This window comes from Heliangelus exortis, chromosome 3, assembly GCF_036169615.1.
Source record: "Heliangelus exortis chromosome 3, bHelExo1.hap1, whole genome shotgun sequence".
NCBI lineage: Eukaryota > Metazoa > Chordata > Aves > Apodiformes > Trochilidae > Heliangelus > Heliangelus exortis.
In genome coordinates, this window is record NC_092424.1 from 68,830,239 (window position 1) to 68,846,414 (window position 16,176).

The following is a 16,176-nucleotide window of genomic DNA, read 5'->3' on the forward strand; positions in this document are numbered from 1 at the left end:
TTTAAAGTACACAAAAACAAAGCCATTTTCAGGTGCAGTCTCAATATATCTGAATAGATGTGATATTTTGAAGTTCTGTAAGGTGTTTGTTTTGTATATACTATTCATCAGAAGGACTTCTAATGAAATGTCACTTTCAGTTTCACTGCACAGTGCGTGTGAACCAAGCTAGACTTAAAAATAGAACACAACATTGTGCAAGGTGTTAAGATAGTAACTACAGTTGTTATACTACATGTGTTCTTTAGAATACATAAGTGTTTATTTATACATGCCACATTTTTTAAAGAGCCATATGCAAATGTCCTAGCCAGAATTTTATTTGCTGGTTTGTAACAAGACGTCTTAATATTTTTCATAGTAGAAAGAGCAGCATTCTCATGATTGCTTATAACAAGGCATTCCCTTTCACAGATGGAAAATGGTTGATCATTACATTACCCGGGCCCGTGGGAATCTCCAGTTGTTAGACAAACTGGATTTGATTGGCAGAACAAGTGAAATGGCAAGACTTTTTGGCATTCAGTTCTTACATGTGTTAACAAGAGGCTCCCAGGTAAGGCGTCGTTTACCCTTACACTTCACAAAACCAAAATAGTCTTTACAAAATGTTTTAGTTCTTCTGTATCTTTTCAGCTAGTTTAAGTATTTTCTTAAGGTCAGGGAAGACTGTTTTTCATAACATGAAATTGAAACATAAAGAAAGGCAACTTGAAAGCAGTAATAATAGGTTGAACGGTTACTTTCAGAGATTAAAAATAGCTGTTAAAAATAGAGTGTCCCAGATGTAATCACACCAGTGAGTTGCTTTTACTGGCTTTGGGAGCACTGAGTTTTCCCTTTGAGTTGGTATTGTTCAGACTTCAAAACATTCTCAGGTTCTTCTAAATCATTAAGTAATGTAGTAGAACATGTCTTAGAAAGATGAGATTCTTCCAGGATATCTAAAGCTTCATTTGAATATGTTCTAAGTGAAATTTCCTGTGAAGTAGGCCTCTGGGTGAGATTTTGTAATAAGACAAGAAGGGTTCTGGTTTTATTAAGCACATGTGTCTTGCAAGATGTGTGTGATTCTGTTTTTGTGAGACTAGCATCAGAGGGGGAAAGGGAGCAGGACAGAGTGAGATTTACACTACTCTTTCTTTGAGACCTAAACAGTCTCAAGCAATACCAAAGGCTTTCTTGTCCCAGGTTCTATGTGACTGGAGTAACTGCACTGTTGTCATGGCTTCACATGAGCCATAAACAGCACCTGAAACGAGAGAGCTGCTTTCACATGTCTCTGCTCTTCTGTTGCCATCTTTCTACCATAATTCTTTCCTGCCATCTTTATGCTTCCTGTTTTAGTAGGCATTTAGGTGAGCTGATTACTTTGCCAGCTTCTGTCGACAAAAAAGCAACTTACGAAGTGTCCTAAGTAGACCACCATTTCTTAAGCCAGCCAGACACTTGGAGTTGTCTGAAGCTGCAGTTGCTTAACAATTCAAGTCAAATTTAAAATGTTGCCACCTCTATTCCTTTGACTGCAGTTGTCTGTGCCATCTCTTGGCCCAGCACAGGTTCTTGTTGGTCTTGCTGGGACTGGCCCTAAGTTTTTTGGGGAGAAAGGAGCAGCACCAGCAGCAGAACGATGGTGACATTCAATAGGTATTTGCCAGGTTAGCCCCTGAACTGTTCTACCATGTTACTGGAAAAAATACCAGTGGAGCAAGGGAAAAGAAATGCACATTTAGGGACCAGGAGAGTGGGGCTGGCATACTGCCAACATGATATGCTTAAACTGTATTGATTGCAGCCTGCAAAGACTGTTCTGACTGTCATTTCCTCAAACGCCTGCGAGTGGGAGTGAGCTGTAGAAACATACTGCTTTTTCTGTCCTGACTGTTCTTTTCTGTTCTGTTCTGTGCACTTACATTTTGTCTCCATTGAAACTCTCTGGATCATAAAAATGGCATTTACAGCATTTTCTAGTCACCTCATTTTTTTCACTCAGACAAATCAGTACCAGTACCATTTATGAAGATACTCCTCCTTAGATGAAAAAGATGCTAAAAACAGAATAGAGTTAGGAACACAAATTAGTGTGCAGTTAGTGCAAGGCAGCAACAGCTTATGCTGCTGCAAAACTACACTTTCAAACTCTAACCTGTGTGTAAGGTGGCAGGGTCTTGTTAAAGCTGTTGGTTCTCTTAAGTTTGTTCAGCACATTAAAAAATTATGCCTAATGTGTCCAGTACCATGATTGAATGTGTAGTGCATCAGACAGAGGGCTTTTGAATACTGATTCAGTTGCTTACAAAGCAACTAAAGGATCTTACAATTACAGAGGATTGTTCTTTGATATTTTGGGCTTTACTACATATGTAGTAAATACATACATATGTATGTAATTTTCAGCTATTTTGGGTTTTTTTTGTGAGTGGACACAGTGAACACCTGCTACTAGCACCTTTAAATCCTTTCTAAAGCATTGAATGCTACATAAATAACTAGGACTGTGTTTTTCTCATGTTGCTGCCTCCACAAAGGATATTTTGTGATGTATTGAACAAGGCGAAAGTCTTTTTTTGTTATTTTATGCTTTCTGTACTACTTGTTGTATCATCATGGAGAAAGCACAATACTCAGTGCAAAGCAGCAGATCTCTGAGATGGACAGACTTAAATCCTTCCCTTGATTCTCTTCTTCCAAGTACATTCTACCTTGGATGCAGAATTACCAGCTGAGACAACTGTAATGTCACGTCTCTGTACTCCCAAATATTGAAATAAAATTGCTGTGCAGATTCCAGTGGAAAATTGTCAACAGCTGCATACTTTTTCTGCAATATTCTGCAAGTCTAACAAAAGCAGTTTAGCAAATGCTTATTCACTGACTGTAGCATAGCCATCCATGTATATGGTTGCAGCCTGAGGCTTTTATTTTTTTTTTATCCTGAGCTAGATGGGTTTTTTACTATGGATAAAAATTAGAAGAACTTGATTTATGGCTAAATGATGAGGAAATGCATGGGAAAGTTCCACTGTATGTGATAGGAAATATACATTAAAAATAAGAGTATGGCTCTTTATTTTGGAAAACCAGTTGTCCGTACTTTAAATTCAGGATATGCCAATGTGTATTTGCACAGTCTGAATGCACCCATGTTTATACACCCATCATACATATTATGATTTTCAAAATCATTATTATTACCTCCAAACTGTTTTGCAGTATCGTGTGGAGTCTATGATGCTGCGCATCGCAAAGCCGATGAATTACATCGCCGTGACACCCAGCGTCCAGCAGCGAGCTCAGATGAAAGCCCCACAATGTGTTCCCTTAATCATGGAGCCAGAATCCAGATTCTACAGCAATGCAGTTCTTGTATTAGATTTCCAGTCCTTATATCCTTCCATTGTGATAGCATACAACTACTGCTTTTCAACCTGCCTGGGACACGTTGAAAACTTAGGAAAGTAAGTTGTCACCCTTTTGTCACAATCTTTGATTCTCTAGAGACTTGAGCATCTTTTCTGAGGTGCTGAGAAACCTTGAGCCTTGGTTGTTGTCACGGTTTAACGCTGGCCCGGCAATTAAACCGAGTGACAGATGCTCTCTATTAATCTCTCTCTCCTCCTTGATAAGAAAGAAGAGAGAATAAGGGAGAGAGACTTATGGGTTGGAGGCTAATACAAATATACAAGAGAATGAATATCAGATTCCTTCCCCCTTTCCCCCAATAATTCTCACGCAAACCAAGGCTGCAGGGCAGCCCTGGGAAAGTCCAGGCTGGACACACAGGAGGCAGGAACACAGGCAGGCAAACGGACTGGAGGTGTAGGCTGGCACGGATCAGGACCACAGGCAGATGAATGGATGGGATCCTTCCAAGATGCCGGGTGAAGGCAGGCAGGCAGGCAGGCAGGCAGGCAAGCAAGCAAGCAAGCAAGCAAGCAAGCAAGCAAGCAAGCAAGCAAGCAAGCAAGCAACCGGGCAGGGCAGCGGGCAGGGCAGCAGGCAGCCAGCCAGGGAGGCAACCAGGCAGGAGCTTCTGCTGGTCTTTTATAGTGCTACAGGTGAGACCAATCAGCTGTTAAGGGGGGTGGTACCCAGCACTTCTGCTGGTGATCTCAGGTGAGGCCGATCAGCTGGTAAGGGTGTGGCTCGGTCCTCGTGATCCCCCAACTCCATACCGAGGATGACGCACATGGGATGGAATACTCCATTCGAGAAACTTGCTGTCAACCTCAGCAAGTTCAACCATCTACAAGAAACTTAGAAAAATCACCTTTATCCTGGCCCAAACCAGGACAGTTGTCATTGGAAACAATGGGAGTGTATGAATAGCACCATATTCTGTTACACTGTAGATAAAGGTCTGACATGGGATGTCTGGCTTTGTGTATAAACACACAGACACATATGTGTATCAGTCTGTATTTTAAATAAAATACAGAATTGGACTCCATTCCATTAAAAAAAAATACCAAAAAAAGACAACCACAGCACCAAAACCTCAGTATGTGCATGTGTGTACACCTGTTCCGTTATTGTGGTGATGCTGCTTTTCAGTATTGCTTCAAAATAAGTTAAAATGTTGCAGAAATCAACTACCCATTTTCAAAACTAGACTAGTATTGTATGTTAATAAATTGATATTTCTTTTAGCAGTTTTAGTTCACTCTGGTCTTAGCTATTCAAAATTAAAAGATACAATCAGTTATCCAGTGTAACATCTCTTACTGAGCTTAACAGTAATTCTGTTAATTGGAAAAAAAATCATTGCTCATTATAATTACCTCTATAAACCAATATTTTGAAGAATGGGAAGATGCACAAGATGCTTGCTGTGCATCATCATCATCAGGTTTTCAGTTTTCTGATTTAAAATTCTGAATATGTAGAAAGAAAATATATGCAATGTGTTACTTGGTAAACATTCGTGGTTTTCATATGGGATTGGAAGATGAGTATGTGCCTGCATGAACTCTGCATTTGGAATTAATGCATTAATGCAGAATTGATAAATTATGCATGTGTTGGAATTTAGCTATTTATTACTGCTTTATTCCTAAAGCCTTCCACATGTAGCTACGAAATTTTAATGATAGAATGTTTGTTTATAGCTGTGATTATAATTGTGATTCTATCCTTGCTGGCATTATCAGCATTTTAATGTGAATTGATGTTTTTGCTTGATCAGGCTGTAAATGAATGGATTGTCTTCAACCTTTTCTCTTTATTAGATGTGATGCATTCAAATTTGGCTGTACATCTCTCAGAGTACCTCCTGATTTACTTTACCAGATCAGGCATGATATCACAGTGTCACCCAGTGGAGTAGCTTTTGTCAAGGTAATGATATTAGTGCTCTGTGACAGGCATTTCCACTTCCTGTTGGCTGACTAGCTTAAGATCAAATTAATGTTGTCCTTTATATTTTGTTGCATTAAGAGCAGACAGAAGTGGGGGGAGGTTCAGTCTCTTATTTCCCAGTGTTTTTTTTTATATTTGACAGAATGCTGAACTTGTGGCAGTTCAGGAAATAAAATGGCATCTTCAGCTTTCATTTATACTGAAGGCTTATTTCATCTATAATTAAACCATATTTTACTTGTGCAGTTTGGGGATCAAACAGTAATTATCTGTGTGTAACACCTCATTCTTCTTCTGCCTGTATAGCAGAATTCTTCCTAGAAAAAAAGTCATGGCTGGGGAGATGAAACTGCCTGACTTGCTTTCTATTGTTCTCATTTTATGTTATGTGCACTGCTGGCTGATGTGTAATGACTTAAAAAATACATCCTGGAGCTCTTACAAATAACGAGCCAATCAGCAGCATACAAATAATTAATATAAACAAAAAACTTTAGGTAAAGGGTATTTACAGAGTTTTTCAAATTTAATATTCCTGTAGCCTTCGACGCTCTGAGAAAACAGCAGCTCAGTACCAAAGTCCCATTTTAGTTAATGAGGTTATCTAAACATTGCATTAGCAGGGCTGATGGAGACAAAGAACAAAAAGCTTTTCACCCTGCCCTTATGAGCTTTGCCTGTATTCTAGATTGCTTGTAATATCTGTGGGAAGAGCCAAACTGCTGGTGCCTAGGGCATCTTCCTAATTCATTTGTCTTCCTAACAGTGATTATCTAACACTTCTGGCTTTTGCTTTGACTGCTAACTGTTTGGGTTGGGCTTTTTAACATATTTTTTTTCTTTTTTCCCTTTTGGCAGCCTTCAGTGAGAAAGGGTGTGCTGCCAAGAATGCTAGAAGAAATCCTGAAGACCAGAATAATGGTGAAACAGTCAATGAAGGCTTATAAGCATGACAAGGCTATAACTCGAATGCTTGAAGCTCGTCAGTTGGGTCTTAAATTTATAGCTAATTTTACATTTGGCTATACTGCTGCTAATTTTTCTGGAAGAATGCCATGCACTGAGGTAAGGGTTGCAGATGAAAATGAAAAAAACTGTGGAAAAGATGCTATTAATAAAAGTATAGCCAGATAACAAAGTATTGTGGCTTGAAACATGTTTAATCTAAATACCTTAATCGAAAGCTTTTTTAAATTTTTTTCTAGTACTGGAAATTAGAATTCTGGGATTTGTTTATGATACTTGAAAAAAAAAAACCCCAAACAGGTTTTATTTTTCTTCTTTCCATAAAAGAGGATTTTGAGTTGTCATTTCTGTAGAATTCTCCCCAAAGGCAGATTGGATTACGTTTTCAATAGTGGAAATAAAACATTTTAGCTGTTTCATAGTTCTCTTAAAAGGAGGAATCAGTAGAATCCAAAAACTAGTGAAAATTACCCTAAGCAGTCTTGCTTCTTACACTTTTAAGATGTCTAAAGAACCATAAACTAAATTTTCCTTTAATTCTTAATAATTTTTGATCACATTTCTTCTAATTCTTGCTACTTGGGGGCAGTGTAAGCAACCTTTTTATTTGTTATATGCATTCAAATCATTAAATAAAATATATTCTCACAATACCACAATTTTCTTAAGCAGATAAACAAGGTTAGACTGTGTTTACCAAGAGTTAGTATTTGGTTCAGCAGTGGAATAAAGATTTTCAATTTATCCTTAACTTTGCAGATTGGGGATAGCATTGTCCACAAAGCCAGAGAAACATTGGAGCGTGCTATAAAACTGGTGAATGATACAAAAAAGTGGGGTGCTCACGTTGTGTATGGTGATACTGACAGGTAATTAATGGTCTGCTTCTCACAATGTTTTAAAATCCTAGTAGTTCTTCATAGATATTTTTTTCTTTTGTCTTAAGATAGAATTTGTGATATTGAAAAGAGTATGTGGGCCCTCCTTGGGATGCTGGTTACTGTCTTGCAGTAGAAAAGTCTTGGAGTTTCTTAGAAAGCAGTTTGAGTTTCCTTTCTTTTGAAAATTTCATGGAACAGAAAGCGGGGGGGGGATATTTTTTTTCAGGTGTTAATGCTAGTCTTATTTATTCAATGGGTATTTTTGTGCCTGTTTCTGATGCTATTTTTATTTTGGAAAAAAGAGTATTTATAAGGTTGTAGGCATTGCACATTGATACTTAGAGGAAGGCACTATTTTAAGCTTCAGAAGTGGACACAATTGAGAAGCAGCCACCAGAGCATATGAAGATATGATTAGGCTGCCTGAAATACATCAAATAAGTATCTCCCATTCTTAGTCAATCTTTCATTTAATAATAGCCATGCTCAAGGCATATCCATCTCTGGTGCTAAACTTGGATAATTTTTCAGCCATGGGAAACAAAGCTTGTCTGACTGTTCTTCCTTAATGACTTGTGAATCCAGTGACTCTTATCAAACAGATTTGATGAAAGACTTGAAAGTTCAAAGATACTAAATTCATCGTAGCTTCATGGAAAAAAGAAAGAAAAACTTGAGAAAATAAGTAAAATCTTATTGCTGCCTGTAGTGGGGAAAAAAAGGGCATACCAGAGATCTTCACAGTGCTCTCCTGGGAACTCAAGCTTTTGCAGTGCTTGGGAGCAGTGACATTACTGCCTCACCAGGGAGTCACAGTGTTTATTGTGCCTTTGACTCTCCTGATCTCATGCTGCATACTCAGGTTTCTCAGGTTTTTGGCTTTCCTAGATGAGGGAAGGGAGCAGAATGGACAGCAACAACCCTGCCCTGCCACCAGGAAATGGCAGCTTATGGGATTCAGGAGCTGCGTTGAACAGATTTGTGCTTATTTCCTACATCTGTTTCTTGTAGCATGTTTGTACTCTTGAAAGGAGCCACGAAGGAGCAGTCTTTTAAGATTGGTCAAGAAATTGCTGAAGCTGTAACAGCAACAAACCCCAAACCTGTTAAACTGAAGTTTGAAAAGGTAAAAGAAAAATGTTTTACTTCAAATGTGTTGGGTGAAAACACTGGTATCCTTAAAAAAAAAAAAAAAAAATAGGAAGACAAAAGATTTTTCAAGATACTAATGTAGCATAAGGATGTGCTACAGTTGTGTGCTCTGTTGTGTCTGCAGTTATATTATAAGTTCCTTAGTGCCTCAGGGACCTTGTCAGAGAAGCACACTGCAGCGAGAACAAAAAGAAATATTCCAACTTTCACACCAGGATGCCTGGTGGCCTGTTCCACTGGCAGCAGCAGCAGACAATTTTTGGAAATACCTTCCTCAGTTTTGTATTATATACAGACCATCAAACCAATGTAGGTAGAGAAAATGTGCACCATCCCTTGAAGTGATTCCAGTGCATTAATTATAAGCCTGGTATTTGTTCAATAATAATATTTATTTAGCCAGCCTTAGCACACTTCAGGATATGTCTGTGTAATGCATATACATATAAAATGAAAAATCACAAAAATCCATTCAGTGGGTGTTTTAAAAGAAGTACTGATGACAGTAAGACATATATAAAGGAGGAAGGCAATGTGATACTAATTTTGGTGAAAATTTATTATTGGGATGTTATTAGCAATCAGTTAATTCATTTTTTCAAAGTCCATACCTTTGGAGCACCTGTTCAAGTAGTGAGACAGTGATGTGCAGGATGTCTTTGAGCCTTAGGCAATCTAAACTCACTGCTCCCTCTTCCACAAGAGCCAGGAAGATGTTATCCTAGTACTGGGAAGAAATTCTTCCCCATTCCTTCTTTTAAAAGTGGTCAAGGAATACTGACACAATCAAGAATGAAATAATAGGTTGGAGAGAACAATCAAAAGAGACCATGACCCTAAAAATCCATTCATGAGGAAACTGTTCTCTAGGCATAGGCATTTAAATAGCATGCTGTCCCCAAATCAAGATACTAATTGATATTAGGCACCTCATCATTAGATGATTTGAAAACAAAGTTCAAAGCTATTACTTTTTGCTGAGAAAGTTTTCTTCTCTAATGTTTAAAAAGAAGTTGTCTTTTTAAGTTAAGAGAGGTAATTCAGCTATGACTGACAGATGCAATCCAGAAAAGAAAGAGTACTGTGTAAGTGACTGAATCCAAACTTCCTCAGCCTTTAACAGTCTTTTGATATAGTTTATTGGTTTTAATTATTTAAAACAAAACAAACAAAAAACACCAACAAACAAAGCAAAGTATTCCTTAGGAAACCCCCTATATTCAGAGCCACCTTACGTTACCAACACATGCCAGACTGGCCTTTCTTCTTTCTAAACATTCCAGGTCTACTTGCCATGTGTCCTGCAAACAAAGAAGAGGTACGTGGGTTATATGTATGAAACACTGGACCAGAAGGACCCAATATTTGATGCAAAAGGCATCGAGACAGTCCGAAGGGACTCCTGTCCTGCTGTTTCCAAGGTAAAATACTTCTGTATTTCTTTCTGAATGAAATGGTAGTACACTGTTATTTCATCACATATAGGAACATATTTTTATATGAGAGATCTTGGGGTGCTGGGTGACATCAGGCTCAATACAAGTCAGCAGTGTGCTATGGCAGCCAAGAGAGCAACCCGCTTCCTGGGGTGCATCCAACAGAGCATCACCAGCCAGTCAAAAGAGGGGATTATCCTGCTGGATTCAGCATTGGTGCTTCCTCACCATGAGCGTTGGGTGCTGTTCTGGGGCAACCCCACGATTCAAAAAGGATGTGCACGTTCCTAAATGTGTCCAGAAGGAATGTCCCATGAGAAGCAGCTGAGAGGACTCTGGGCTTCTGAATTGTCTGATACTTCATTTTTCTAGTATGCTCGAAAGATTATTACAAGGACTTGCACTTTCCATCTTAATTGCTGTATTTCAGTCCCTAAAAATTCCACAAAAAGTCCTAAGCCCCATTTAAGTTTTCCAGACCATTCTTGATCCAGTTCACTTTAACTGGAAGTGAGTATTACTCCAGGATGAGTGAGGCACACTGATGTGTCTGCTAAATAACCCATTTATATAAATATAATTCAGCTATGAATTCATTTAAAATAAACTTCCTTGCCTGTTTGTTTTAAGCTGTGTATTGGAAGACTGAAAACAAAAGGCTCTTTTACTCAATCTAAACCAAAACAAATTTATCCCAGTAAACAAGGTAACCACTTAGGAGGATTTAATTCCATTTTTCTTTTTAATCCCAATTCTACATTTTAGATCATGGGGAAAAAATGTATTCTTATACTCTGGAAAACCCCCGTAGCTGTTAAGACAGTGCTAGTGATGCAACATGGAAGTCATGAGAGATGTGTCAAGCTGAGAAAAAGTTGTCCAGTGATGTGTTTATGAATGTCTTTGAGTGGAGGAGAACGCAAATATTTTAAATATTAGCATTCACATTCACAACTGACACTTTTCCTAAACAATGTCTTAGTATTTCCATACACTTTTAATTATTTTGAATTAACTGGGTTTTAGTTAACATGTCTGGCCTTTTTCCTTTGGTTATAAAGATACTTGAGTGTTCTATCAAGCTGCTATTTGAAACACGGGACATAAGTCAGATCAAACAGTATGTTCAGAATCAATGTATGAAGTTACTGGAAGGAAAAGCCACCATGCAAGATTTCATCTTTGCAAAGGAGTACAGAGGGAGCTCAGCTTACAGACCTGGGTCCTGTGTACCAGCCCTGGAAATCACCAGGTAATAAGATTAAGAGCTAATCATAAATTTTTTCTCTTGACCTTTGTAATGCCAAGTTCTGGGTAGCAGTGAGATGTCTCCTTCAGATACTGTTGCAGCAGTTGGCCCTGACTTTCTTCTGTGTGTGAAGAGAGATCAGGCATCAGATCAGGCATCAGATAGTCCTAGAAAGCCCTTTTGTAGTCCTGGAAAGAGCTCTACGTGTTCCAAGACTAAGGTCAAAAATTCTAACAGTGAAATCTCTCAGTGCTGTGAAATACATTACCAGGCATAATTTTTCATTTGTTAGAAAGTACTGTACCTAAAGTTAATATTTCATCCTGTTGATAATGTTTATCGGGAATAGATAATATAAGCTGGCACATTTTGCCTCCTTGCTTAATATAAAATGTCTTCAAATTTAGCCATATGTTTTAAATGAAATTAAAATCAAATTCCAAATTGATACTTGCTTCAAACTGTGGTGAATAGTCCTTTACTTTTTGGGTACTTGAGCTCTTTGTAGTACCCTGGCTGCTCTTTATTAAAATATTTCTATAAGAAGGAGGTAACCAGAAAATCAACCCGCATGCAAATCCAAGTGACCTAAAACAGGACGTACCTTTAGGGCTCATGTTCCAGGTTCTCAAATTTGAGTCTGATTATGAGGCAAATGAAAAATGAAATTACTCGGTCCTGTGCTTCCTAATAGACACTTGAGTCATCTGGAGAGTTTCTAATATAACCAGATGGGGAGCTTTACATGCAAATGAAGTAACAATGAATTTGTCTCTGGATGCATTATAAAGGCTATTTTTAGCCTTTATTTTTTAACGTTTTTTTATTATTTAACAGGAGAATGCTTGCCTATGACCGTCGCTCTGAACCCCGAGTTGGGGAGCGCGTGCCCTACGTCATTGTGTGCGGGCTGCCCGGGCTGCCCCTGATACAGCTGGTGAGGAGGCCCATTGAGGTCCTGCAGGATCCCAACCTCAGGCTGAATGCCACCTACTACATCACCAAACAGATCCTGCCACCGCTGGCCAGGGTCTTCTCACTTATTGGCATCGATGTCTTCAGCTGGTACCACGAGCTGCCACGGGTAAGGGCTTGAAAGCAAACAGCTGACAAACGCCGTGCATCAGTGCAGGGTTTGGTTTTATCATTACTTGTATTGGGATAAGGGTTACATGAGGCAAGGGCAAAGGGTATGTTAAAGGGCATGATGCCCAAGCACACGACCTGGTTCTTAGATACCCTGTGTGGGTTTTTTCACTTAGTAAATCAGATTTTTCAGCCAGCCTTGATCAAGCACATGCTTGCTCACTCGGTTGTCTATCTTCTGACTTCCATAGTTTAAAACAATAATTTGCCTTAACTGTGTATTTTAGCAGTACTTGGATATGCATCTATTTAGCTCTACCACCTTTTAAATCACTCTATCGTAGATCTTGGATCCCTGTCTTTTTCCAAGATACTCTCAAGATCTTTCCTCTTTATAGAGCAGGTGGTAATGCCCCAGCAGCAGGATCACTTTTTTAAAAATCTATGTCACTGGAAATTTTAAACTAATTACATCCAAAAATGACTTTCCAAAAGTTAAAGAAAACATTGAGGTGCAGGAGGAGAGGTGTTAGATAACTGGATTTTAGTTTGTTGTTCCCCTGGCAAGAAGGGATGGTGAATGACAGAGTATCTGTGTAGTCTGGTTACTGTGCCTAGGCTTCAGCAGCACAGTAGTACACCATGTTTCCCACTTTTATTTTAGCCATGATTGGCTTAATTTTGCTTATTTTCTCCACCTTTCTCTTGGCATTGTGACACTCACCTTAAGGATCTCTAACAAGCCACTCTAGAAAGGCAAAGAGAGCCCCTGACTTTCTGCAAGGCCAGGGAGCACAGAGGGGCCCTGGGGAGCAGAGGAGCTGGGTGTTTGAAGCAGGAGAGTGAAGGACAGCACAAAGCACAAGTCCTACAGCACCAGGAGAGACTGCCGGGGAATGGCCTCCCCTGGGTGAGGGGACAGTGGTGGAGCTGTGTCTGGGGAACTTGGGAGTATGAGCCAGAGCCATGAACCAAAGGAGGGTGGCAGCTCTGTGACCACAACTGCACCAGCACGGGAGCCGGAGGTGGGCAGGATCTGGCAGCCAGACACTGGGGAATGTTTGGATGTGGAATAGATGAGCACTTCCAAAGGAACAGCTGTAGGAGGCAGAGATTGAGATGAGATGGGGAATTTAGCATGGGAGTGAGGATTTCTTTGGTTACTCCTTCTCTTTTGTGAGCAGATTCCTTCTGAAATAGGGGTGGGTGGGCTCTGTTCAGCCCATCACTACAAGGCAGGTGCTGTGCTCTTCAGAGTGATGCAGTGCATATTACTCATTTGGGTATGAACCCACACCCTGCAGGCAGTGTTGCTCTTCCATACTCCTTTGAAAAAAAGAAAATTTAAAAAAAAATAGGTAAATTATTAATCAAGGCAAGCTGCTGTCTTGAAAGTTCACCTCTTAATATTTTTTTTTTTTTTTTTGTAGATTCAGAAAGCTGCCTCGACTGCCCACAGTGAGCTGGAAGGACGCAAAGGCACAATCTCCCAGTATTTCACGACCTTACACTGTCCCGTGTGTGATGAACTGACCCAGTATGGGATCTGTAATAAATGCAGGAGCCAGCCACAGCATGTGGCAGTCATCCTCAACCAAGAAATCCGAGAGCTAGAGCGTAAGCAGGAGCAGCTGGTCAAGGTATGATTAAAGCCTTGTCTGATGTCTGTCAAACAGAGAGGGGCTGAAGTTTCAAAGCAGTGCTGTGGAATGCCCCCAGCGGGAATGGGAAGCACAATCCAGGTGTTAAAGATGTAATAGCTGCTTGGCTTCTCCCAGGGCTATTGAAGGCAGCTTAGCAGCTCCTGCTCTCCTCAGCTTTGTGTAAAACTGAATGCAAACAGGGGGAGAGGGGGGTGGGGGCAGCAGATCAGAACAAAAGATTATTTTCTCCCTTTCTTTTTTTGAGAGTAACTTCCACAGTTTGTAGGTGCCTTTTTGTAATGACTGATGGAGAGTTGCAGAAGTATGAAAAATTCACCTCTTTTGCATTAAAATAATAATTGATGATGTTCTAGTAACACAAACGCTTGTTCCAAAAAGATTATTTATTTATATGTGTAACATGGTTGTGTTTTAGCCTGGGGGGCTCCTCGTTGCCTTTCTTCTTGATCAGCATTTTCCAAGCTGTTTTTTTCCCTGTTAGCTGTATGTCAGGGAAGAGGATAGCTGATTGAGCTCACAGATCCCTTGTATCAAAGCAGAATGCCTTCCCTTGCAGAAACATATGCATATCCTCACCTAATTTTCATACTGTTGTATTTTATAATTAATAAATATTTTTGTTGACATTTATTTTTACCACTAACACATGAACCGTTTACAAGCTTGTCTGAATCACAGAGATCTAAATATTCCTGTAGTCTGGGCGTTGGTTTGATAGGTTCCCATGGGGCTCTGCTGCCAGAAAACCATTGTAATTCACTACTCATAAATCTTGCATTACTAAGGTGCAGATTTCTAGTTCTGGCTGTATTTTGTAATATTTGCCCTGCTCTGCATTGTAAACAGCAGTAAAGGAAGGTGATGTGTGCTCTGCAGTTTCCCCGTGGTACTCAAGAGGAGCCGGTGGGACTGTGCTCTTCTACTGATACAACATTGAGACTTCAGAGATGTGTGCCTTGCTTGTGCCAAGTTTAAAATAATCTGTTTTGGTTTTTTTATGTGTAATCTAGATATGCAAGAACTGTACAGGCTGCTTTGATCGACAGATCCAGTGTGTCTCCCTCAACTGCCCAGTGCTCTTCAAGCTGTCCAGAGTAAGCAGAGAACTGACAAAGGCTCCCTACCTTCGCCAGCTGCTGGACCAGTTTTAAACGATCTGTGTTACAGATTCCAGGTGCTATTTTTTTTTTTTTTTCAGTGTTTACCACACTAAGACTATTGTGCATGGTGCTTTTTCAATTCTCATCTAGTCCAGGATTTCCATTTTAACTGTTGGGTTTATTATCTGAAGAATAATTAACACTTATCCTAACTAAATTAAAAGAAAATACATTTGTTGATCTATGAATAGCTCACTTTTTAAGATGTACAAATTTCTTCTTTCTTTCATGTTTCTAACATACTGTTTTATAATGCTGATGTTGGAATAGCTATGTGTAACATCTTGTAAATCCATTTGAAAGTAGAAGTCAAGTTTACTTCCTGGAGGAAGGAGCACTGAAAACCTCTTGAAACCATAAAACCATTAGTGTGTGTTCTTGAACTGTCAGTATCAAGACGTGTTACTTATATATTATCCATTCACTTTATAATTTTGTCTGCGAAATATTTTGTAAATACACTTTTTTACTTTTCAAACAACTGAGTAAAATAATGTGCAATGACTTTTATACAGATAATTTTAAAGTTGGTTGGTTTATCTCCTCATAAGTTTTGCTTGATTCCAAGTAGATTGTTATTTTGATCAGACTGTGCAAGCAGTTAGTACCATGTGTAGCATTTTGAAACATTATTTTCTAAAAATTGCTGTCTTGCTTTAGCTATTAATGGGGCATTGTGAGGAACTGTGCAAAGACATTTTTGTTACAAACCTGTGGGACTGTTGCAATACTTTAAATATAAAATTTTATTCCATTTTTGCTTGTTTTGTATAGACATTTCTATTGCTTCTAAATATGCTTAAAATATTTTCTTTCCTTATGTACTGTACAGTTAAATCTTATTTGCCACCATCTTGACAAAATGTGTATTTAGAATATTTGTATAACTGTATAAAATGGAAAAGGAATTATGTGGTCAGTGCATTGTTTTCTAAACTGGAAATCATTTTGTTTTAGAAGTTAATAATGGAAACCATATTAAAGTTGAATAAAATGATATGGTAAAAATTACATGTTTTTTTTAATACTTACCCTCAATTGCAGATACTTTTGCTTCCCTTATTTGCCACAGAAATAGATGTAAACAAGACTGGTGAGGTTAAGATCTTGCTAAGAATCCACAATTCCAACTTTGGGATCTAAAAACTTTGGTATTGACTTCTGGAGGCCCTCCCTGAAGCAGAGGAGAAACATCGCTCGTTTTCCATTAGCCTAAACAGGAGT

At 39.0% G+C, this 16,176-nt stretch overlaps 1 protein-coding gene across 5 annotated transcripts in view; it reads left to right on the forward strand.

Annotated features, from left to right (window-relative positions):
• The window catches only part of REV3L (REV3 like, DNA directed polymerase zeta catalytic subunit), a 116,292-nt gene extending 100,329 nt beyond the window's left edge, over nt 1-15,963 (forward strand). For all 5 annotated transcript variants that reach the window (XM_071741140.1, XM_071741141.1, XM_071741142.1 and 2 more), the window contains 11 exons: nt 415-556; nt 3,214-3,458; nt 5,229-5,337; nt 6,217-6,423; nt 7,084-7,193; nt 8,217-8,331; nt 9,641-9,778; nt 10,855-11,045; nt 11,880-12,126; nt 13,559-13,768; nt 14,803-15,963. In XM_071741140.1, coding sequence (XP_071597241.1) covers nt 415-556; nt 3,214-3,458; nt 5,229-5,337; nt 6,217-6,423; nt 7,084-7,193; nt 8,217-8,331; nt 9,641-9,778; nt 10,855-11,045; nt 11,880-12,126; nt 13,559-13,768; nt 14,803-14,943 — 1,855 coding nt within the window. In that variant the 3' untranslated portion in view covers nt 14,944-15,963. The remainder of the gene's footprint in view (nt 1-414; nt 557-3,213; nt 3,459-5,228; nt 5,338-6,216; nt 6,424-7,083; nt 7,194-8,216; nt 8,332-9,640; nt 9,779-10,854; nt 11,046-11,879; nt 12,127-13,558; nt 13,769-14,802) is intronic.
• The last annotated feature ends 213 nt before the right edge of the window (nt 15,964-16,176 follow it).